Source organism: Somniosus microcephalus, chromosome 6 (genome assembly GCF_052327205.1).
Source record: "Somniosus microcephalus isolate GS21.2 chromosome 6, FLI_Smic_1.0, whole genome shotgun sequence".
Taxonomy (NCBI): Eukaryota; Metazoa; Chordata; class Chondrichthyes; order Squaliformes; family Somniosidae; genus Somniosus; species Somniosus microcephalus.
The window spans coordinates 135,240,673-135,264,831 of NC_140992.1; the positions used below are offsets into that span (position 1 = coordinate 135,240,673).

At 46.4% G+C, this 24,159-nt stretch overlaps 1 protein-coding gene across 1 annotated transcript in view; it reads right to left on the reverse strand.

Moving 5' to 3' along the window:
- LOC147116093 (vigilin-like) overlaps positions 1–24,159 on the reverse strand; it is a 97,136-nt gene that overhangs the window by 53,626 nt on the left and 19,351 nt on the right. Inside the window, exons 3-15 of the mRNA XM_085990815.1 lie at positions 23,055–23,167; positions 21,271–21,425; positions 19,871–20,086; positions 18,883–19,089; positions 17,054–17,269; positions 15,876–16,082; positions 13,512–13,619; positions 10,161–10,265; positions 9,220–9,298; positions 8,308–8,447; positions 6,879–6,983; positions 6,658–6,771; positions 5,615–5,701 (exon numbers count right to left, since the gene is read on the reverse strand). Of these exons, the coding sequence (XP_085846941.1) occupies positions 5,615–5,701; positions 6,658–6,771; positions 6,879–6,983; positions 8,308–8,447; positions 9,220–9,298; positions 10,161–10,265; positions 13,512–13,619; positions 15,876–16,082; positions 17,054–17,269; positions 18,883–19,089; positions 19,871–20,086; positions 21,271–21,425; positions 23,055–23,130 (1,815 nt within the window). The 5' untranslated portion in view covers positions 23,131–23,167. The remainder of the gene's footprint in view (positions 1–5,614; positions 5,702–6,657; positions 6,772–6,878; positions 6,984–8,307; positions 8,448–9,219; positions 9,299–10,160; positions 10,266–13,511; positions 13,620–15,875; positions 16,083–17,053; positions 17,270–18,882; positions 19,090–19,870; positions 20,087–21,270; positions 21,426–23,054; positions 23,168–24,159) is intronic.

Here is a 24,159-nt window from a genome sequence, read left to right on the forward strand (position 1 = left end):
GATAGGGCGGGGCGGGGCGAGGCCATGGAGGGGTTTGAAAACAATGAGGAGGATTTTAAAATCGAAGCATTGCTTAACCGGAAGCCAATGTGGATCCACAAGTATAGGGGTGATGGGTGAACTGGACTTGGTGTGAGTTAGGACATGGGCGGCAGAGTTTTGAATGACCTCAAGTTTACGGAAGCTGGCAGATGGGAGGCCAGCCAGCAGTGCGTTGGAATAGTCAAGTCTAGAGGTAACAAAAGCATGGATGCGGGTTTCAGCAGCAGATGAGCCAAAATTCTATAGAAGTTCCTGAGAATTAGAAAGTGCCTATTACTTTAAAAAAGGGCGACAAGATACCTGAAAACAGTAAAGTTAACATCTGTTCTGGGGAACGTCTCTGAAGCGACCTGGGTAGATCTACTGGGTGAACACTGGACCAATATCTCAAGAGGCAGTCAGCATAGATTCAGGAAAGAGAGATTATGTTTAACCATTCCTTAGGAGCCCTTTCAAAATAATTGTGACACAGTAGACAGCAGAAGTTAAGTTTCTTGACTAATTCCTGCAGGTGACTAATGGCCAAGAAGCCATGTAATGAGGTAATTCATGGCATTGGACAGAAAACTGGCTTATAATCAGGAAACACACTATAATTAGAGTCTCTCTTGGGAACCTTGCTATTTTTTAAAAAAACATACATGAATAACGTGGATGAGGGGATAGTAAGCAAAAGCTCCAAGTTTGCCACAATCTCAAAACAGGAAGTCAGGGTGACAAATGATGAAGAAAAATACAACTAGATTTAGAGGCAGATTATCCTATTTGTGCACCTGGGGCTATTGGATCGCCTGGGCACAGCAAATACAAGAGGAGTGAGTGGGGAGGAGTGCACGTCCCTAACAAAGCCCGCCCAATTTTCTGTCCATCAATTTTAAAGATGTAAAATTGGATAGGCTCATGAATTTCACTCTACACTCTGGATACCCTTAGAATATTCAATTGACCAGAAGCAGACTTCAGCATCAGACAAAGCATGAATATTAACAGGGCAGTCTGAAGACTCCCTGGGGGCGATTTTCCCAGCCCAGAGGTGGTGGGTTTGGGGGCAGGACAGTTGGCAAAATGGCAAAAACTGAGGGCGGGTTCGAAACCCGCCTCCAACCTACCTCTGCGCAATTTTGCCGGAGGCGGGTTTGATGGGTGCGATTCGGTCCCGCCTCCATCAGTCGGGAGAGTTAGTCAAGACCCTTAAATACAGGTAGACTATCCTTTATCCGAAAACCTCGGGACCAGCCGTGTTTCGGTTTTCGGAGAATTTCGGATGGTGGGTCGGCGGGGGTCCGGGGTCCGCGCGCACGACTTACCCTTTATCCGAACTTCCAAAACCGGAACCCTCTAAAAACCGAAAGTTTTTTCGTTCAGCGTAAGTCGTGCGCACGACTTACGCTGAACGAAAAAACCTTCGGTTTTTAAGAGGGTTTCGGTTTTCGGAAGTTCGGATAAAGGGTAGTCTACCTGTAGTAGTTAAGGGCCTCTATAATCCTATTTTGACAGGCCTTCGTTATTTTACCACATATTCAGCGTGTTGCACAACCCTCCTAAACCACGCCAGCTAATCCTGATGTGTTGACAAGTGGGTGGCCTCCTCACAGTTGCAGCTGCAGCATTAAAACGGAGCTTTCATCAGGGAGCAGTTGCAGGTGGTAGAACTTTTGTTCCAAAGGCCTTTCAGCACTTTTAGCAGGCCTACTGAAGTCAGAGGTGCTGCAGCTTCTATCTCTCAACTGTGGGACCACCTTGGAAGACCCTCTCCCCGCTTGGACTGAGCGCTTCCCCAACGGAGGTATCTGCCAGCAGCATGGGAACCATTTATTTCCTTTCACCATGGACCTCGGATTCGGAGCAGCAGAACCAGGCAGCTCAGCAGCAAGAGCCTCAACCTCCTGCTCATCCACCTGATGCTCCACAGGGCAGAAAGCACCAACGTTTGGAAGCACGTCGTGCAAGGAATGCACTCATCCTGGCCAGATTTGCATAGGGTGCCCATTGTGGCGCACGAGCTTGGCTCCTTCTTAACACATGATAGACAATGGAAATGACTCTCTGGCCTCCATTCACTCTGACCAACAACCTGACCACGCAAGTGTCGCGGAGCACGCAATGTGGAGCTGCCTACACCAAAATAACAGATGCGATCACGCCAACAGTTTGCCATCACCTAATTTTAATACATTCCCACAGGGATGGCATTTCATCAATAAACAGAAACAATCACCCAATCTGCACACAGATCTGGAGGTTATATCCCTTGCCAACTAGACCCACAGCCTTGGTTTCTTTGGGAGGCCTCTTCCTCCCAGATGAGGGGAAGAGCACCTCCCTGCTAGCTCTCACCCCCTCAACCAGCATACCCAGCGCCTCATCCGAGAACCTCAGGGAAGCCCTTGCCTTGGAGCTGGTCATTCTTCAAGGAGATAATAGCTGGGAGGTGGTGCAGCATCGACCAAAAACCAGTGGAATGAGCCAAGGCAGCAAGCAGCTCTTAAATGAAGTTGGATAAGTGACGTCAGCAGAGGCGAGTTTCAGTCCCAAAACACTAATTGGCCATGGGGAACTCACCTCTGAAATCAACTGGCCAATTAGGGGAAAATCGCAAATTTTTCCCACCTCTCAGTGGAGGCGGATTTGGAACCCACCCAAACCGAAACCCGCCGCCATTGGGAAAATCGCGCCCCTTGTCTACGTTACAGATGGAATGCCAACCAAAAATAGCCTGGATTGCTGGCAATATGCATCACTTGTCTGGTAATTATAAAACGTATTATGCAGAATTGACTACAGGTAATCCAGTGCCTTCCCATCTTTAGAAAAAGAGTTGGGCCACCATTCATAAATTGGAATTAAACATTAATATAACATGGATAAATGTGAGGTTATCCACTTTGGTGACAAAAACAGGAAGGCAGATTATTATCTGAATGGCAATAGATTGGGAGAAGGGGAAGTGCAACGAGACCTGGGTGTCCTTGTGCACCAGTCGCTGAAGGTAAGCATGCAGGTGCAGCAGGCGTTTAAGAAGGCAAATGGTATGTTGGCCTTCATAGTGAGGGGGTTTGCGTACAAGAACAAGGCTGTCTTGCTGCAATTGTACAGGACCTTGGTGAGACCACACCTTGAGTATTGTGTGCAGTTTTGGTCGCCTTATCTGAGGAAGGATATTCTTGCCATAGTTCAGCGAAGATTCACCAGGCTGATACCTGGGATGGCAGGAATGACGTATGAGGAGAGATTGGGTCGATTGGGCTTGTACTCGCTGGAGTTTAGAAGAATGAGAGGGGATCTCATTGAAACTTATAAAATTCTGGCAGGACTGGACAGACTAGGTGCAGGGAGGATGTTTCCGATGGTCAGGGGATCCAGAACCAGGGGTCACGGTGTAAGGATAAGGGGTAGGCCTTTTAGGACAGAAATTAGGAGGAATTTCTTCACCCAGAGCGGTGGACCTGTGGAAGTCTCTACCACAGAAGGCAGTAGAGGCCAATTCATTAAATATATTCAAGAAGGAGTTGGATATATTTCTTAAGGCTAAAGGGATCAAGGGGTATGGGGAGAAAGCAGGGACCGGGTACTGAACTTGGATGATCAGCCATGATCGCATTGAATGGCGGAGCAGGCTGGATGGGCCGAATGGCCTACTCCTGCTCCTATCTTCTATGTTTCTATAAGGTATGATGTCAATGATTCAAATCTAGTCTAAAAATCCTCCTACAAGCTAATAAAACACAAAGGCCTAGAAATTGGGTTGGGGCGCCAAAGTGGCGCAAAAGTCGCCTGAGCGCAGGATTTAGCGCAGCGATCAGTGTGATACCGATTGCCAGAAATTCAGTTTCATTGCCCCTCGAGGGAGACGGGTCGAGGCTCGAGGCGCTCCACGTCCCTCTTAGGGCGCTGAAACTGATTATCGCAGCGCAACGTGCTGCAGCGCCACATGCTGCGGTACTGCAGGCCTGGGGAGGTGCCTGCAACAGCGCGATCCCCGATCGCGAGTGCCGGCAAATGAGCCCGGCACCAAGGAGAAGTGCCGGGCTCTCGGGAAACAGCCGGCAATGCCGCTGGGGGGGGGGGGTGGGGTTTAGGAGGCCGGGGACGGAGGTGCTGGCAGGCGGCTGCCGAAAAAGCGGCCGCCGAAAAAGCGGCCACCCCGCACCTCCACCTTAACTTGCGCTGCTGCCGGCACAGTAAGGCCCCGTGAACTGGGCGCGGGTAGCGAGCGGCGCAATTGCGGCGTTCGCTACCAAATATCGCGAACGGGGCACTGCGCACGCCGATGACGTCATCGGTGGCAGCGCAACGCAAATGCCTAACGCCACCATTAGCGCCCCTACTGAATATCGCCGGAGACGAAGCCAGTGGCGCTACAGCCACTGACTGCCTCTTTAGGCGCTAACAGGTGGCGCTACTCACCCAATTTCTCCCCCAAAGTGTCTCACACAACTGCCGCTTGACTCATATTCTTCTCAGCCTTGGTGGTGATCTACACCATGGACTTGGTCTTTCACCTAGTTTTCCCAATGAAAATAAACCAGAAAGGATGAAAACTACAGAGATCCCATCCACTGGTTGAATGAATTTCTAGTTTCACAATTCCTCGACTCCCACGTCCAAGGAGTCAAAATGACATTGTATTGGTGATGTTCTGGCTCCAGATATTAGTAGCATACTTTCCTGCTGCAAATGTTTATTGAATGTCACGACTCTTCTCAACTAGGTTTCACTAGCACTGCATTAGCCTTTAGTTTTGTTACATTGACAGAACTGTCCAATGTAGAGATCTTGGATTTTTGTGCCTAATTAGATTAACCATCCATTGAATCCTGGGACATAAAGATTGATCTAGCAATGGCACAACCCAACATAGACCTTTTTGAATAACAGAGAGCGCCAGCCCATTTGAGAGTTTCAAAGAAGTGGGATAACTATGTTGGGCGTTGTGTACTTAGCCATTTCAAATGCTACCAGCATGAATGATGACTGGCAAATCGAGAAAAAGTTGCTTGTTGTTTCCTTGACTTGCACCTTCTCACCTTGTACCAAGATGGCCCCTCATAACAGATGGGAACATTGACCTTGAAGACCGTAGGTGTCAATCCAGCACTGAAGTTGGGTTATGGATGAGTATTTTAATATTTTTTTTAATATAAACTTCCTGAGGTAGTGTACAATTCTCTCAACCTCACATCAGTAGTTGTGATGCAGAATGATGAGAACTTCAGATGTCAAACGATACCCTCGCATCTATTGTGCAGTTTCATGAAGGTTCTCACCTAACCAGAACACTTCTTTACGTCTAGCCACATTATGTAATACAATTTACCAGGTCTTCTCACAATTGGCCTGGAGAGACAGCATAAAAGCTGCAATTCTATAAGAAAACAAACGTTTAATTTATTTTTGTGCATTGCTGCTCCCAGACCAGTGAATGCTCCTTACTTCAAAATCAATCAGAAGGTCCCAAGAAAAACGGAGATTTTCTTCTAATTATCTTGCTCTCTGACTTGATTTCTCCTTTACCAGCTTTGCTTCTTTCCTGTAGATAAAGGTTCATCACACATTTAACACGCACACGTACCTTCTTGATATTTGCTCCTCCTTTTCCAATGATATTTTTGTGAAACTGCTTGAAGATGGGCACAGAGACGGAATAGCTATTCTCCACCTAAATTTAAAGTGGAACACAATCAATAGCAACACCAGTGAAATGTCCACACACAGGGCACTGCTCCGGCCATGAACAGGACTTGCATTCTAACTCATGCCTTTTCCCACCTTCAAAATGAAAATAATGGAAGTTTAAGAGCCCCAGATGGCATATGTAGTACAGTGGTTATGTTACTGGACTACTAATCCAGAGGCCTGGACCAATGATCCAGAGACAAGAGTTCAAATCCCACCATGGCAGCTGGGGAATTTAAATTCAGTTAATTAAATAAATCTGGAATAAAAAGCTAGTATCAGTAATGGTGACCATGAAACTACCAGATTGCCCACTAATGTCCTTTAGGGAAGGGAATCTACCCAGTCTGGCCTATATGTGACTCCACGCCTACAATGTGGTTGACTCTTAATTGTCCTCTGAAATGGCCGAGCAAGCCAATCAGTTGTATAAGGCAGCTCACTGCCACCTTCGAGGGCAATTAGGGATGGGCAATAAATGCTGGCCTTGCATCCCGCAAATAAATAACAAAATACGAGATCAGCATCATCTACTCTACGCCAAGTTTCTCACTATATTGATCAGATAACTGTTGCCGTCTCAGGACTGCAATTGCTCAGTAGCATGCACTTGTTTTCCTGCAATATCCATAGATTTCCAGCATTTTTGTACATTATTGATGTGCTGACAAGAGGTCACTATGGTTCTCAAGTCTCCTCCCAAATACTGAACAATGCAAAAACCACCCTGCTGCTAATCTTTCCACCAGACCCCATCCACCCTGCAGCACAATGCTTCCTTATCCCACCCCACTTATACAGTGCATATGTTGCCTCCCTTTCAATATCCAACACTGCGCAGACCTTGCTTTGCCCTTTGTAGTATGGCACAGGCTATGCCTCCCACTCTTGCTCTGCCGACCCTTCTTCCCGGTATGACACAGCCCACCAGCCACTTACCAGTTCAGCCACGATTTTCTGCAGGAACTTGCCACATTTTTCTACTTCATTTTTGGGGCCACGCAGTTGCACAATGTCACTCTTTTGACTTGGATCCGGGAAATTAATAATGACCTAAATTGGGGTGAGAGATACACACAGTCAATACAACAGGAATCCAAACACAAGGTTTAGAACTGGAAACCAGGTTGATAAAAATCACAGCTCCTTGCACTGGTTACCTCAGGGAACTTGTCACGGATCTCCTTGACCTTCTCTCCCTTCTGGCCAATGATTGTACGGTGAAAGCGATGCTCGACGATCAAATCCTTGGTGCGTTCATTTTCCTGCGAATCATAGAAATTCTTTTAATCAGCAAGGACAGACTGTGAAATCATTATTTGTTGCCTTCAACTGCACCGCTTCTCAATGCTGAAATGCATAGTGTTCACTCAATGGCTTGATACTGTGCCACTAGGCAGATCTTAGATTTGATGCCTGGTCTGTGCTGAGTTAGCTGAAGTGGTAGTATGGATGATAACCTGTTCAGCGTCCCAGGTTAAGTGAAGACTGAAAAAAAAAAGACGGTATTCCTAGTCCTGACAACTCTAGTAGCTCTTAATGGAAGCACAGCATAGCAGAAACAGCCTTACATCGCTATACCTGAACTGGCCACGGCAGAAGTAACTTTATATCTAACTTGCATTGACCTGGGCACTCGATGGCAACATTAAGTGTGCCAAGAAAAAAATGTTCCCTTCCCTCAAAAGAACTCCTTGTATTCAAGTGGTGTATAGCAATTGGGTGTTTATTGTATTCAGGTGTTGGGACTCCCGTGCGTGAGCTGATCTTGGGAGTGCACAGTATGTAATGTGTGTCTCTGTAAACAGAGGCTTGTAAGTAACTAAAGACTAGACTCTAGTGTTCTATCCTTCACCTATCCGACTTTTACACTCCTGACTCTGAACATGAAGGCCAACCTTTCCCTTTTGAAAAGCTACTTTCGAACTAGTAGCTCTTGTCCAACAGTCATGCTCAACTCAGTTCACAGCGGGCCTACAGGCCACACTGAAATCTCATTTTAATGATTACAAAACTCCTCTATTGGGTCAATGCACCATGTGGTGTGATACTATACCACACAGACCAAAAAATCTCAGAATTTGATCCACAGTCTGTGTTGTCGGCCGATCACAGCCATGACAGCAAGTGGGGTGCTAATTGGCCTCAGCACCTTTGGACTAGCAAGCAGGAAACCAGCCAAGGTTCCCAGTCCCAATCATCGTCAAGTGACCCCTGTATGTATGCAGCTTTTGGGCAAGGGTGGGATTGGGTTTAGTTGTGAAGTCTTCCATGGCCAGATAGGCTGCCAGTGTTCAATGTTTAGAAGCAACAACTTGCATTTATATAGTGCCTTTAACATAGCAAAACGTCCCAAGGCGCTTCACAAGAGTGTTATCAATCAAAATTTGACACCAAGCCGAAGAAGGAGACATTTCACAACTGTTAAGACGTTGCACGTGGGAATCTGCGCATAGATATCCAAACCTCAGCAGCATAGCCGTCAGATACAAGAGCGTTACATTGGGATTAGAATTTGCAGCTGCCAGAGATTGAAGCAGTCTGTTCCCATTAAACTGTGTCCATGTCTTTCCATTTCCCTCTGCTCACCATTCTGCACGCAAGTTCCAACAGCTCCTTCTTGGCATCTTGAACTCCCTGAGGGTCTCCCTCAATCCGGATTAGGTTACTCTTCTCATTATCAGGGGGGATTCGCACTAAGACTTTGTACTGATCCTTGATACGATTTACTTAGAAGGAAAGAACAAAAGAAAAAAAGCCATTACAACGTACAACACAGGTCCAGATAATATCAAAATCGGAGCTTTTGGACTCAGTTACACAGATGATGATAAACTTCAATGCTGTAATGACTGACAGGAGACTGATGTAGAGGCAATAGCCTGATATCAGGTAGAAATTTTCTCCTTTTCTCCTCTTTAATTGGACCCAGCTTTTGGCTGAGAGAGGGGAAACTACTGGGATTTGAAATCAGACTCTTCTGCTTTCAAAATGCAAGTGCTTAAAACCACTGCCACATGTCAAGTTTCTATTTATCCAGTCTGCCATGTCAAGTCTGTATTTTTATCTTTATAATGGAAATGAACAGGAAGTAGATCGGTACAAAAAAAAGCTGATAATGCTCACCAATGTAGGGTGCACAGCCTCAAATCCCACAACCACCCCATCCATCAAATTTCTTCAGGTTATCTACTTTTGGAACACCACCACCAATTACACAATACCAAGCCTGTCTGGGTCTCTTATTCCTCTACCCCTCCAAAGCAATGATCAGAGGGATATTAAAGATGTGCAGGAGTACCGTGACACCTTAGTGCACCAGAAGCATACACTGTGGGAGTGAATGGAGTGCTACTGGAACCATGTGTTTATCAGAGTTCCATTACTACAGGTCAGCTACCTGCCTCCTGGTATTCAGTGTCCATCTAATTCTTTGAACTACATTTATAAAAACACTTCGGCAAAGACTGTTCCTATTTGTACACACATCCGGACACTTACTGTTTGTTCCATTCTTTCCAATAAGGTGACGGTGAAACTTGGGATCAACTGTCAATTCAGTGTAGTCCATGCGATTCACCTGTAATTAAAATATTAACGCAAGCCAATTAGATCTCAAGCTACACAACTTGTAGACCAGAGTCTACAAGTAAACCTGCAGAGGGTCCAACTGCCATGAAAAAGATAAAAATACAAATGTCAGAAATCAAATAAAAACAGATAATGCTGGAAATACACAGCAAGTTGACAGTATTTGAAGGGACAAGATGAGCTACCCCCTTTATCAGGAGAGTCTCTCCTCCATGAAAATGTTTAACCTGACAAAGGGTTAATCCATCTTTTTTCTCATCAGATACTGATGGACCGGTTGTGTATTTGCAGCATTTTCTATCTTCATTCCTAAACACCAACCTCAGAGCAGTACCCCCTACTCTGTATTTCTATTTAGCACTCCAGCTATTTCTGACACCCATCAGAGAGAGAATTCCAACTCAATGCCTTGAAGCACTCAGTTATGTATCGTTCTCGGCTATGGATACGTGCCCCACTGAAAAGTGGGTTGAATCTGGGAGTTCAAACTCATTTCACTCAGGATTCTTCCAGGTCTCAGAAGGTTTACCACGCTGTTGGTCTGACCTGGATACAAAACAGAGCTCCGAAGGTGCAACTATGAGGAACAACATACAGAGTTAGCAGCAGGGTTTTATTGTATGACCGAGATAATCAGTAAAGGTCACGCTCTGCAACGTCTAGTCTCTCTCCAGTTCATGTTTTACATTAATATATACTCTTTGAAACGTAGCCACCAAAAGATTGAGGTTCATTTTATAAACATTCTCCTAAATATAATAATAGCAATGATTAAACACCCCAGTACCCGACATATACCAAAATCCTGCTCCAAGCCCACTGTGATTGTTTCTGTCACACCCAACACTCACCAGGTCCTGCACAACAATCTCAATTTGCTCCTGGACTTGTTTCACCTCCTTGGTTGGGCCTTCCAGACAAATCTTATCCTCGCCGTCAGTGAATTCAATGTATACCTGCACCAAGATTGAAAATGAAGAATAAAATTAAATTTAAGCCCCAGATTACTCAACCTGCTTCTGAGCATTCTTCCTCAGGTGGGAGAGCCAGTGAACAGACTGCATCTACCGAACAAATACCATGCAAAAGCAGCACAATCACTAAGCAAGACTGAAGTGGTCACCTCCGCCCCAGTGTAGGGCAGAGAGACTGGGACAGAACAATAACCCGCACTCGACTGCAGAGCACAGAAACTGGGCAGTCCAAAGACATCTGACACACTGCAGAAACTGGAGCAAAACAATAACCCCCTCTGCACTGGAGCAGAACACTAACCCCCTCTGCACTGGAGCAGAGACTGGGACAGAACACTAACCCCCTCTACACTGGAGCACTGAGACAGGGTCGGAACACTAACCCCCTCTACACTGGAGCAGAGACTGGGACAGAACAATAACCCCCTCTGCACTGGAGCAGAGACTGGGGCAGAACACTAACCCCCTCTACACTGGAGCAGAGACTGGGACAGAACACTAACCCCCTCTACACTGGAGCACTGAGACAGGGTCGGAACACTAACCCCCTCTGCACTGGAGCAGAGACTGGGACAGAACAATAACCCCCTCTGCACTGGAGCAGAGACTGGGGCAGAACACTAACCCCCTCTACACTGGAGCACTGAGACTGGGGCAGAACACTAACCCCCTCTGCACTGGAGCAGAGACTGGGGCAGAACACTAACCCCCTCTACACTGGAGCAGAGACTGGGACAGAACAATAACCCCCTCTACACTGGAGCAGAGAGACTGGGGCAGAACACTAACCCCCTCTGCACTGGAGCAGAGACTGGGACAGAACAATAACCCCCCTCTACACTGGAGCACTGAGACTGGGGCAGAACACTAACCCCCTCTGCACTGGAGCAGAGACTGGGGCAGAACACTAACCCCCTCTACACTGGAGCAGAGACTGGGGCAGAACACTAACCCCCTCTACACTGGAGCAGAGACTGGGGCAGAACACTAACCCCCTCTACACTGGAGCACTAAGACCGGGGCAGAACACTAACCCCCCCTCTACACTGGAGCAGAGACTGGGGCAGAACACTAACCCCCTCTACACTGGAGCACTGAGACAGGGTCAGAACACTAACCCCCTCTACACTGGAGCACTGAGACAGGGTCGGAACACTAACCCCCTCTACACTGGAGCAGAGACTGGGACAGAACACTAACCCCCTCTGCACTGGAGCAGAGACTGGGGCAGAACACTAACCCCCTCTACACTGGAGCAGAGACTGGGACAGAACACTAACCCCCTCTGCACTGGAGCAGAGACTGGGACAGAACACTAACCCCCTCTACACTGGAGCACTGAGACTGGGACAGAACACTAACTCCCTCTGTACTGGAGCAGAGACTGGGGCAGAACACTAACCCCCTCTGCACTGGAGCAGAGACTGGGGCAGAACACTAACCCCCTCTACACTGGAGCACTGAGACTGGGGCAGAACACTAACTCCCTCTGCACTGGAGCACTGAGACAGGGTCGGAACACTAACCCCCTCTGCACTGGAGCAGAGACTGGGGCAGAACACTAACCCCCTCTACACTGGAGCACAGACAGGGTCGGAACACTAACCCCCTCTGCACTGGAGCAGAGACTGGGGCAGAACACTAACCCCCTCTACACTGGAGCAGAGACTGGGGCAGAACACTAACCCCCTCTGCACTGGAGCAGAAACTGGGACAGAACACTAACCCCCTCTACACTGGAGCAGAGACTGGGACAGAACACTAACCCCCTCTGCACTGGAGCAGAGACTGGGGCAGAACACTAACCCCCTCTACACTGGAGCAGAGACTGGGACAGAACACTAACCCCCTCTACACTGGAGCACTGAGACAGGGTCGGAACACTAACCCCCTCTGCACTGGAGCAGAGACTGGGACAGAACAATAACCCCCTCTGCACTGGAGCAGAGACTGGGGCAGAACACTAACCCCCTCTACACTGGAGCACTGAGACTGGGGCAGAACACTAACCCCCTCTGCACTGGAGCAGAGACTGGGGCAGAACACTAACCCCCTCTACACTGGAGCAGAGACTGGGGCAGAACACTAACCCCCTCTACACTGGAGCAGAGACTGGGACAGAACACTAGCTCCCTCTACACTGGAGCACTGAGACTGGGACAGAACACTAACCCCCTCTACACTGGAGCAGAGACTGGGACAGAACAATAACCCCCTCTGCACTGGAGCAGAGACTGGGACAGAACACTAACCCCCTCTACACTGGAGCACTGAGACTGGGACAGAACACTAACCCCCTCTACACTGGAGCACTGAGACAGGGTCGGAACACTAACCCCCTCTGCACTGGAGCAGAGACTGGGACAGAACACTAACCCCCTCTGCACTGGAGCAGAGACTGGGACAGAACAATAACCCCCTCTACACTGGAGCACTGAGACTGGGGCAGAACACTAACCCCCTCTGCACTGGAGCAGAGACTGGGGCAGAACACTAACCCCCTCTACACTGGAGCAGAGACTGGGACAGAACACTAACCCCCTCTGCACTGGAGCAGAGACTGGGGCAGAACACTAACCCCCTCTGCACTGGAGCAGAGACTGGGACAGAACACTAACTCCCTCTACACTGGAGCAGAGACTGGGACAGAACACTAACCCCCTCTACACTGGAGCAGAGACTGGGACAGAACACTAACCCCCTCTGCACTGGAGCAGAGACTGGGGCAGAACACTAACCCCCTCTGCACTGGAGCAGAGACTGGGACAGAACACTAACCCCCTCTACACTGGAGCAGAGACTGGGACAGAACACTAACCCCCTCTGCACTGGAGCAGAGACTGGGGCAGAACACTAACCCCCTCTACACTGGAGCAGAGACTGGGACAGAACACTAACCCCCTCTACACTGGAGCACTGAGACTGGGACAGAACACTAACTCCCTCTGTACTGGAGCAGAGACTGGGGCAGAACACTAACCCCCTCTGCACTGGAGCAGAGACTGGGGCAGAACACTAACCCCCTCTGCACTGGAGCAGAGACTGGGGCAGAACACTAACCCCCTCTACACTGGAGCACTGAGACTGGGACAGAACACTAACCCCCTCTACACTGCAGGGTAGAGACACTGGGGCAGACCAAAGACCCAATAAACAATTGAAACAAGCTGAATATTGCCTCATTCTTGCAGAATCTACAGAACAATGGTGAAGCAGAGCTTCTTGTACCTTTGGCATTTGCTGCGTGATGCGACTCAGGTTCTGACCTTTCTTCCCGATGATGAAGCGATGTAGCCAGGACGGGGCGGTGACACTTGCTACTGTAAAACTATTTGCCTTGAAAACGGGAGGAATAAAGAGAGAAGGAAAATACTGATTAACCATCTCAATAAGGATGAAAGGTCGCAGAGTTACTCAAGTGTTGTGCCGGAAACCCTTTGCTGTTATCTCGGTGATACACAACAAACCTGTGAACTGCTCCTCACGTACCTATGTGCGCCCATTCGCCACAGAAACCACTGGGACTTGGGATTGTAGTATTACACAAGTAAAATACAGGGCACATACAATCTGAAACAAAGGCACAGACAACACTCACACAGAAGTCAAAGTTCAACAGTTTAAAAAAAAAAGAAATCTCAAGCGCTGGAAAGGTGGGTCAATAACTGAAAATAGAAAATAGGTTAAAATCTGGGTGTGAACCTTCATCACAGCCTTTGCTGAATTCCATCTAAAACATGAACTCATCTCATTTTTCTCTTTAAAGCTAGAAAACAATACTCACACTACAGAAGACCACCACACATCTAGAACACTGTACCTCTGAGTGGACTTTGAGAGGATATGATTGAGGCTTTTTAAGTGATGAAAGGAATACATTGGGTTTGGGTGGGTGCATTATTTGAGTTGGACAGAGAGGGGAAGGGAACATCAGTGCAAAATAAGAAAAGTTACGCTAACAGAAATAGCTTTTTTTTTTTCCCCCCCACAGAGCGGCGTTGACCCCTGGAATAGATTGTCAGTACGTGCGGTTAGTGTGGATTCACTACAGGCCTTCGAGAGGGAGCTGGACTAGTTACGGCGCGTGGCCGACATCTCGAGTTATAGAAGGTGAATGGGCCAGTGCTGATTGGTGTCGTCAGTTACTGCAGTCTTCTGGAACTTGCTCGAGTGCCTTTGGAGGGTAGGAGAGGATTTTCCCCATAGTTTTTCCTAAATTGGCCTAAAAGTTTTTTCTCTGGATTTTTGCCTGGCCCCAGGAAATTACATGACCTGTGGGGAAGGGGTGGGAGTTCCTGATGGTGTAGTCTGCACCATGTCTGGATGGGCCAGTTGGTCCTCGCTTGTTCTTTTTCATTCATTTCAGATGCTGATCCACTTGCTGTGCATTTCCAGCATTTTTCAGTTTTTACTTCAGATCTAGTAAGGGAGCGGATAATTTTTGGAGAATTCTGAATATGTGGAGTTATCATAGGACTCTAAACTGCAACAGATACTAAAATCCAGGATCTCAGGTGGCAGAAATGATGTAAACCAACACAGACAACAGAAAAACAAAGGGAAAGATATATTAAGCTAGTAAATAAAAGTAACAGCCTTTTAGGAGCAACAATCATGGTCAGGAGCAGTCTGCCGCAGAAGAAACAAACCACCCCCCCCCCGGAAATAATCTCAGAAGAAAATATACAGAACGTCCCTGGTCAGGACTCTACACCCCACCCCCAGTCCACACACAACATTGGAGGGAGAAGAAAGCTAACTTCTGTGGTTTGGTAAATTATCTCTCCCCAAAATCACCTACCATTCCGAGATCAACTCCCTTGAGAAGAAAAGGACAGCTGAGCATCAAGTTGAATGCAATGGTTATGTTTTTGGATTTCAGACTATGCTCCCATGGGGGGGCCTGGGTGTAATACATGTTCAAAATGCTATTACGGAGCTCAACTTAGCTCTCAAGGGGTGTTATTCACAGTACGGCAGGAATCACTGCCGTTAGTCTAGTGGATGCTGGGTGGGGAGGTAGTCAGTGACTAAAAGCGAATAATGAAGTCCGTTTTTGAAAAAATAGCGCTGCTGGGGCTGTCGACAGTCAGACAACTTCAAGGTTGGAATATAGGAGAAAGCAGCCAGAAAATGTCAAGCAAGACTGTGGGGTATTCATTATTTTTATATTGTTATGGGATGACAAGTTGTATTGATGGAAATAAGTGGATCTGATCATTGTTGTTCTACATGTTCACCTAATGGGACATAAGGCAGCTTAACATTCCTATTGTGTTCAACTTGTTCTGCATTCAAAGAGACTGAAGAAATACATGTATGAAAGACACAAATATCCAATCCAGATGAAAAGAGGATGTTATTGTTACTTCCCAGGTTATGCTATCATACAAATAGATAAGGGGCAGTGTGAGTCAACTCCCATAAAAGCAAGACACTCAGACTGCTTAAAGGATGGCACTGGACCTGAAAAGTTACTGACGGCAGGCAAAATGCATCACAAGGGAGGATTGTGCTATTATGAAATATAATCTGAGCATCACCATAACCATCTAAAATTGCAATCACTGGATGGCACTGCGCTCCACCTACTTTAGCATAGACTTCAGTCAGAGCCTGCCCGAGTTTGTCGGGTTCACCGCGAAGGATGACTGTTTCAGAGTTGCTGTCTGAGGGTGGGATTTCAACCGAGACTCCAGTCCGTTCCAAAATCTCCTGCAGTGAGTTGCCTTTGGGTCCAATAACATACTTGTGCTGAGATTTCTTCACCTCCACTGCGATTGTCGTTGTTTTCTTTTTCTAGATGTTCAAATTTTAAAATTAGTAATTTATTTTAAATGCATTGAGCTCGCCCTGTAACTGCACTGAGCCACAGACCAGGTTTGATCCCCAGACTGTACCATGTTACCCAATTTCAGTTGGGGTTGTAGGAACTCTACATGTGGACATAGCACCCCGAGGGGGTGGGAAAGAGGACAGGGGAAAAAAAAAAAAAAAAATCAATCACTGGATTTTCTCTCCTGGTCATTATTCAGTGACCTCTAGTGCACCTGTTTTGACATTTGGCAAGAACAGAGTTGGGCTCAACTGTAAAACGAAAACAAAATACTGTGGATGTTGGAAACACTCAGCAGGTCAGGCAGTATCTGTGGAGAGAGAAAGAGTTAACATTTCAGGTCAATGAAAATGATGTAATCAAGCTGAGATGTTAACTCCACAGAAGTTGCCTGACCTGCTGAGTGTTTCCAGCATTCTGTTTTTATTTTGGGTTCAACTGTGATGCCTCCACCAAAACAGGTGAAGAATAGCTATCTGGGTGAGGTATCAGACAGCTGCCGACAGTCCAAACCATAGCCCAGCTCAAGTTTACCAAGCAAATTCTGAATGAACATCCAGTTCCAATTTTCATACCAGTCCATATATATCAATGCTCAATTTTCTCCCCTCTTTACCAAAAAATGGCATGCAGGTAATCATCCCCAAACTATGCCAACTCTGCTCCATGACCAGCTGCTAAGAGGTGCAGGAGAACATGGAATCACAGGTACAACTCTGCATCCCACTGCTGTACAGTGGTGCTGCTAATGGACTACAGTGAGCCATTTTCCACACCAATTAGTTACATCCTTTATTGGTATACCCATCAGAAACAAGTGCCAACTAAGCTTGGAACAAATATACTTCATGTGGCAATGACCCGGTCTAGTGTGGAAGCCCTTTTGTCAACCAGAAGGTGTTCTGTGAAAGAACTAGCTGATTGCGCCTCTTACCTTATCCTCATAGATCCTCTTGATGCGGGCAACAGCCTGTGCAACCTGTTCTTTCTCACCGGTGATAACAATCTCGTTCTTGAAGACACTCGGTGGCGGGATGTTGATTCGAGTCCCCGTCTCCTGCATCATCTCCCCGGAGATCTTATTGAAGGGTCCAGCAATGAATGGGTGATAGACTTTCTCGATGTTGATCCTCTCGACTGCGCGCTTATCCTGTGGGAAATAGAGAACATTTTAATCTCAAATTAATTTTTCCCTTCAAAGCAGCATCACCGAGCTCAAAGGTGTAGCCTCTTGCTGCATGTTCTGTAAACCTGAACTCAGTTTCATGTGCCAGTCAATCCTGCTGCTATTCTGTGCCATACACAGTATTGGCAGACACTTTCTACCAAGTCTTGAAGACAGACAGGACTTGGCAATGGTAAGACTTTTCAGCAACAGCATGTTTCTTCCCAGGCAGTAAATCAGCACTGTATCTGGCTTCGCTTCTTGAGGTGGACACTTTGCTCTAAATCGTGAGCTTTTGAGGAAGTGACATTAAGAGGCTGCTGGAAAGCCCAATGCTGTCATATACTTAAGCCTTTGATAAACCTGTGCAGCAGCCCTTCATGTGGAACTTTGCCTAAAGACAGGAAGCAGGAGGTACTAGGGCAGTGTGTTAAGCTGGGAAGATGTACTGAGTGGAGTGTGTCAGGGATCAGTGCTGGAATCCCTACAGGTTAGAAGATTCAGATACACAATAGCCAGCACAGGCACCATGGGCCGAATGGCCTCCTTCTGTGTTGTATCATTCGACAGTGCAAGCTGGAAAAATTCACAGCAGGTACCAAACTGGGGTTTTGCGGGGGGGGGGGGGGGGGGGGAGGAGAAAAAGTAGAAACAGCAGAGTTTAATGAAACAGACAAGACAATGGGCCGGATATTCCGATCCCTATGGGTGGGTACGCGCTGTGCACCCACCCGTAAGGACATTGGAAATGCCGGTTTCAGGCATGCACAACGCATGCGCTGAAACCGGCATTTCCGATCTGTCAAGAATCCTCTTGACAGATCCTATGGCTGCCCTGGAGAAGGGCCTCTGTGGGCAGATAGTTCCACTTTTGGGAGACCCTCCGCCCGCAGAAAACCCTTACAATTCTTACGCCTGGTAAAAGCAGGCGCAAGGCCTGCTTTTACCAGGATAAGAGTAGAAAAAAAGTTTAAAACATTTTTTTCACTGATTTATCATTTAAAAATACTTTTTAAAAAGGGAAGTTTATTTTTAGCCCCATAAAATACTTTATTTTTTTCAAAAAATTTAATTTTTGTTTAAAATACTTAATTTATTGTAATTGCAAGTCATTTTAAAAATGTGGTTTTTTAAAAAATTTATTTAAAGTTTTACTATGTTTTTTCATTGATCTCCATTCATATATTTGACAGGTCTTCCTGTCAAATGTATGAAGGGAGATTCCCTTCTGTTATTGGCTCCCCATGGCCCACGTGATCCCAGGGATGCTGCGAACTACATGCGCCTCTGGGATACGCGAGCCCTGCGCACTTGGGAGTTTGGTGAGGCCCAGCATCGGAACTGTGTGCGTCCCGGAGCCCTCAGGTAAGGGCGCAGATTTTTCCAGATCGCAGGCCTCCGCCCGCGGGAGACCTGCGATCAGAAAATACGGGCCAATATTTATAAGTGGACATAACTACTGTATGCTAAAGCTACACAGTGTTCTGGTCAGGCTGTATCTCGAATTCACCATTCAGTCCTGGTCACCGAAGCACACGCCAACTCAGCTCCTGGGACAAAATCTCAAATCATTAATGACGAGCATCCTCTGTGCATACCTGTTCAGCAGAGATCAGCAAGATTTCGTGCCGTGCTTTCTCAATGCCTTCTTTCGTGCCAGTTATTTTAATCTGGTTGCTGGGGTCTTCGGGGCGAGGAATTTGGATCTTAGTCGCAGTTTTCAATTCCAACTCCTGCAGTTTCTCTCCGCTCTTTCCGATCACAAAACGATGATGTTCCTTGGGGATGGCTACTGTCGCTGAGGCCTAGGACCAGTAGAAAAGCAGTCAGATACCAGGTAACCACCAAAAACACAACAGCCCGATACCAGGCACTCTTACCCAGACACGAGCAGTCAGATACCAAGTGACCACTCAAAACACTGGCAAATACCAGGTAACCACTCAAAACACAGCACCCTAATACCAAGCACCCAGACCCAGTCAGCAGATACTGGCCACCCCTCAGGAAATAACCATGCCACCAACCTAGGCAGTCAGACAAACACCAAGCATCCCCAAATGTCACTCAAACATGCAGCCAACCTAAAAGGTAGACAGCAACTGGATTAAAGATCAGATTCCATAACCATTTTAATATAAAGATAACATTTGAATGGTTGAGACCACATCCTTATAAAGATTATAAGGATGCCTTAAGGGTGAATTTGAAGAAAATGAAAGAGTTAGTATTGTTTCTGTTCCCTTTTACAAAATACTGTGTGAAAGAATCTTCTCTCCAAATATGATGTTGAACTTAGTTCCCTCCCACAGCACTCGCAAGCAGGTCCACTTGATGTTATCTGCACGCATTAAGTCAAAATGAGACCTGGACTCTCATCAGATTTTATAAATACTTATTAAACTATTATCCATTCTTATACTGGAGTTCTTGGTGATTAACCATTTTTTTTGTACTTTTATAACAAACTCGCAACATTATCTGTGTATATAATAGACGCTTCCCCTCCCCACCTGTACTAGACTAATGTTTGTAACTTTTGAGATTCCCATCCCTGCCCCCATCGGCAGTCTGCCCTCTGGTTACCTGAGTCTGCAGCTTAGCAACAATCTCCTTCCTCGCTTTCATGACAGCCTCAAGCTTTCCGGAAACCATGATGGAGAGGCCTTGGTCCTTGGCCAATGAGAGTTCAATGTGTGCACCGGTCTTCTGCATGATATCCAGACAGATCTTGGCCTGCTCTCCTTCTCCAAATTGGTTCATCTCCTTGTACTTGCGCTCTTCTAATGGTACATGAAAAACCTAGGCAAAGAGTAGAGAGGAATTGGCATCATCTCAGTTCCTTTGCTATTTACAGTACACACTATTTGTCTCTTTTATGGCTTTCTGTCCATTACTTAACCGAGGTTACTCATTCCATTCACGATTCCTCTCTGGGTTTGTACATGTTTTTGAAACTATATATTCCCCCTCCCTTTTTCTGATTGTATTGATACACCTGCCCACTTATTTTTCCAGTTTTGAAGGGTCTGTACCCAAAATATTTACTTGTCTGTTCTCCCCACAGATGTTGACGTACTTACTGTATGTTTCCAGCATTTTCCTTTATTATAATATCCCTAGTATATCTGAACAGCAGTCCTGGGAAACATTGTTGCAGCGGTGAAAAGATAGGGTTAAAACCACTACCCTACGTCAAAGAAATTAAATATTCAATCCCTCATGCTTGAGCTGGATTTGAACCCAGCTCTCAGAAGCAAAAGCAGTGCTCAAACAACTGCTCCCACCCAGTTCCCAGTCAGAGTACGGAGTTCTACTGTTATACAGGGCCTTGGTGAGACCACACCTGGAGTACTGTGTGCAGTTTTGGTCTCCTTACCTAAGAAAGGATAGACTTACCATAGAGGGAGTACAGCGAAGGTTCACCAGACTGATTCCTGGGATGGCAGGACTGTCGTATGAGGAGAGATTGGGTCGACTAGGCCTGTATTCACTAAAGTTTAGAAGAATGAGAGGGGATCTCATTGAAACGTATAAAATTCTGACAGGGCTAGACAGACTGGATGCAGGGAGGATGTTTCCCCTGGCTGGGGGAGTCTAGAAAGAGGGGTCACAGTCTCAGGATACAGGATAGGACATTTAGGACTGAGATGAGGAGAAATTTCTTCACTCAGAGGGTGGTGAACCTGTGGAATTCTCTACCACAGGAGGCTGTGGAGGCCAAGTCACTGAATATATTTAAGAAGGAGATAGATACAAAAGGCATCAAGGGGTATGGGGAGAGAGCGGGAATATGGTATTGAGATAGAGGATCAGCCATGATCATACTGAATGGCGGAGCAGGCTCGAAGAGCCGGAAGGCCTACTCCTGCTCCTATTTTTCTATGTTCGCCAGTACTCCCACTCCTACTATGGTGATGATTTTCACCTCCACTTGTGCAGTCTTACTCTTCTCCTTATATAGAGGCTTATCCAGCAAGTCATACCTGGGTGATGAGAGAAGATTTGAGTGGTCGGATTTTGGTCCATGCTCCAGACGGTTCCGTTGTAGTCTCTCCGGAAGCAGCTTTCTCAGGGAGAGGAGGAAACGCTTCCTTGTAAGTTGGTACCTGATCGGTCTCATCTTCAGAACCAACATTTGCTGTGGGGTGAAGATGAAGTTATTTTGGTCAAAGTCGCAAGCCCAGCAGTCAACATCGGGAAAGTGACGAGTAGAAATTGTAATCAGCAAGCGAGAGATTGCAAACTCATTGCAATGCATGCAGTTGTGGGGGTTTTTTTGAAAAAGAAAGCAACATGGTAACAGCGCACATTTTAAAGCCAAAAATAAGTGTCGAGATTGTCTCAAGAGTCTGGTAATTGACGGCTCCAGCATCTTCCAACAGTGCGGTCCAGTAAGAACAGGAATTGCCCAGGAAGGTGGAGAGGGGGAATTTTAAAAAGGCATTTCTGACAGCCCAGTCACACCTGGTGGCAGTTTGTTTGCCTATTGCTCCTGGATTGGGAATAGGCTATGTGTCTGCCACCACTGGTATCCACTGTCAATGTTTTTCTAAGCTTTTCTCCCAATCGCTAGTCTATGCACCACCTGAAGCCAAGAAAGAAGCTCCGAGCCAGCTATCGATGCCACTCAAAGGAGCATAGCCTGGGGCCAACTCACCTTGCCCTTTCCTTCACTCAGAGTGGTGAACCTGTGGAATTCTCTACCACAGAAGGCAGTAGAGGCCAATTCATTAAATATATTCAAGAAGGAGTTGGATATATTTCTTACGGCTAAAGGGATCAAGGGGTATGGGGAGAAAGCAGGGACCGGGTACTGAATTTGGATGATCAGCCATGATCGCATTGAATGGCGGAGCAGGCTCGAGGGGCCGAATGGCCTACTCCTGCTCCTATCTTCTATGTTTCACTGGCTTCCTAGGCGTGCCCGAGAACTAAATAGGATCTTTGTATAAAATATAAACACAAGACTCATTCTCTGCTCTCCAAAGAAAGTACTGCGCCAGACAAGAGTTTATCTGGGAACAGAAACAGAAATGGTGGATAGCTCAGATGTGGATAGCGTGTTACAACAACTCTTTCACAAGGAGAGGGGTGGAAATAAAAAAGTAGAATACCCAGGAAAATTAGTCAATGGTCAATTAGTCAACAGGCAATGTGTTGCAGCAAGAAAAAGTCCGTTAATGTCTACAGGTGAAATATAATAGTGGACTTATTATTTACTATAAACGTCAATGAGAGAGCTGGGTATATATATATGTATATATACATAGTTGGCAGTGGTTTGATCCAATGAAGTTCTTTATGTCAGGAGGGCACGAATCTAGGACTCTTCACCATCCCATATCCCATCGTGCCTAAAAAAAGGGAGAAAGTAGCCAGGACCATGAACACCATATATTCATTGGAGTCAGGAGGACAGAATCTGGGACAGTCAAAACCACAGCGCCCCGGATAGCACCCTTTTTACACTAGTTCAGGATTAGCCAGCTAGTCTACATGCATTGCCTTCTCTCAATCTACTCCTCAAAAAGTGAAACATATCAAGTCCCAATCCTCCTAAAAAGCTGGACAAGAAACTCGGAGTCTGAGTGACAGGCAGTCCCGGGACTGGAACGCCCAACATTCTGGAAATCAAGCGTTGGGTCAATGGATGAATTTACAAGACCACGATGCCACCTCACGACAAGCAACAGCGAGGAAATAGGCAGCTTGAAGCAGCTCTTACCGGTTTAAAAGTACGTAGGGAATTTGAACACTGTTCACTGACCTTTGGTCTGTTGCTCATTGAGGCCACTCCTGTGCTCAGCAAAGCTTTCAGGTGTCAGTACGGCTACGGAGCTCATTGTCGATATCCCACGTACACGAGGTCCGGGTATGCCACTGAAACAGACAAACGCACCGTTATACACAGATACTTTCTCACTCCTACCAGCCACTTAACCATTACTTACAAGCTTCATTCACAAATTGTTAAAAGTAGCAGGTTAACAAGGCCATAAAAAATGGAAACAAAGCACTGGGGTTAATTTCTAGAGGAATAGAATTCAAAAACAGAAAAGTTATGTTAAACTTATATAGAATCTTGGTTAGACCAGAGTATTGTGCACAGTTCTGGTCTCCATATTACAGAAAGGATATAGAGGCACTGGAAAAGGTGCAAAAACGATGTTCAAGGCTGATACCAGAACTGAGAGGTTACAACTATCAGGAAAGGCTGAACAGGCTCTTTTCTCTGAAAAAAAGACTGAGAAGCGACCTGATCGAGGTCTTTAAATTATGAAGGCGTTCAATAGGATAGACGTAGAGAAAATATTTCCACTTATGGGTGGGGTGGGGCCATAAATATAAGACAGTCACTAATAAATCCAATAGGGAATTCAGGAGAAACTTCTTTATACAGAGTGATTAGAATGTGAAACTTCCTACCACATGGAGTGGTTTAGGCGAATATCACAGATGCATTTAAGGGGAAGCTAGATAAACACAGGAGGAAAAAGGAATAGAAGGATGTACTGATAGGGGTGAGAGGAGGCTCGTGTGGAGCATAAACACTGGCATTGACCAGCTGAGTCGAATGGCCTGTTTCCGTGTTGTAAATTCTATGTAATACTTCTCTTGCCCACCCCCCCAAGCTGAAAGCACTGGCATGTGGTTCCTCAGGCTTTGGCAGCACTGTGGCATTCTCCATCACAAACCTCGACAGTGAGCATCAACAGGTTATTTGATTGCCTAGAGCTCGCACAGGAACTCAATCTAGTCTTCATCCCCATTATCCACAGGTACACACTTTCCAATAAGGTGATAATTTGGAGCAGGACCCAGGATGATTTGTTTTCCTCTCAAGCCTTTGGCGCTGTGGTAAACCACTTTTA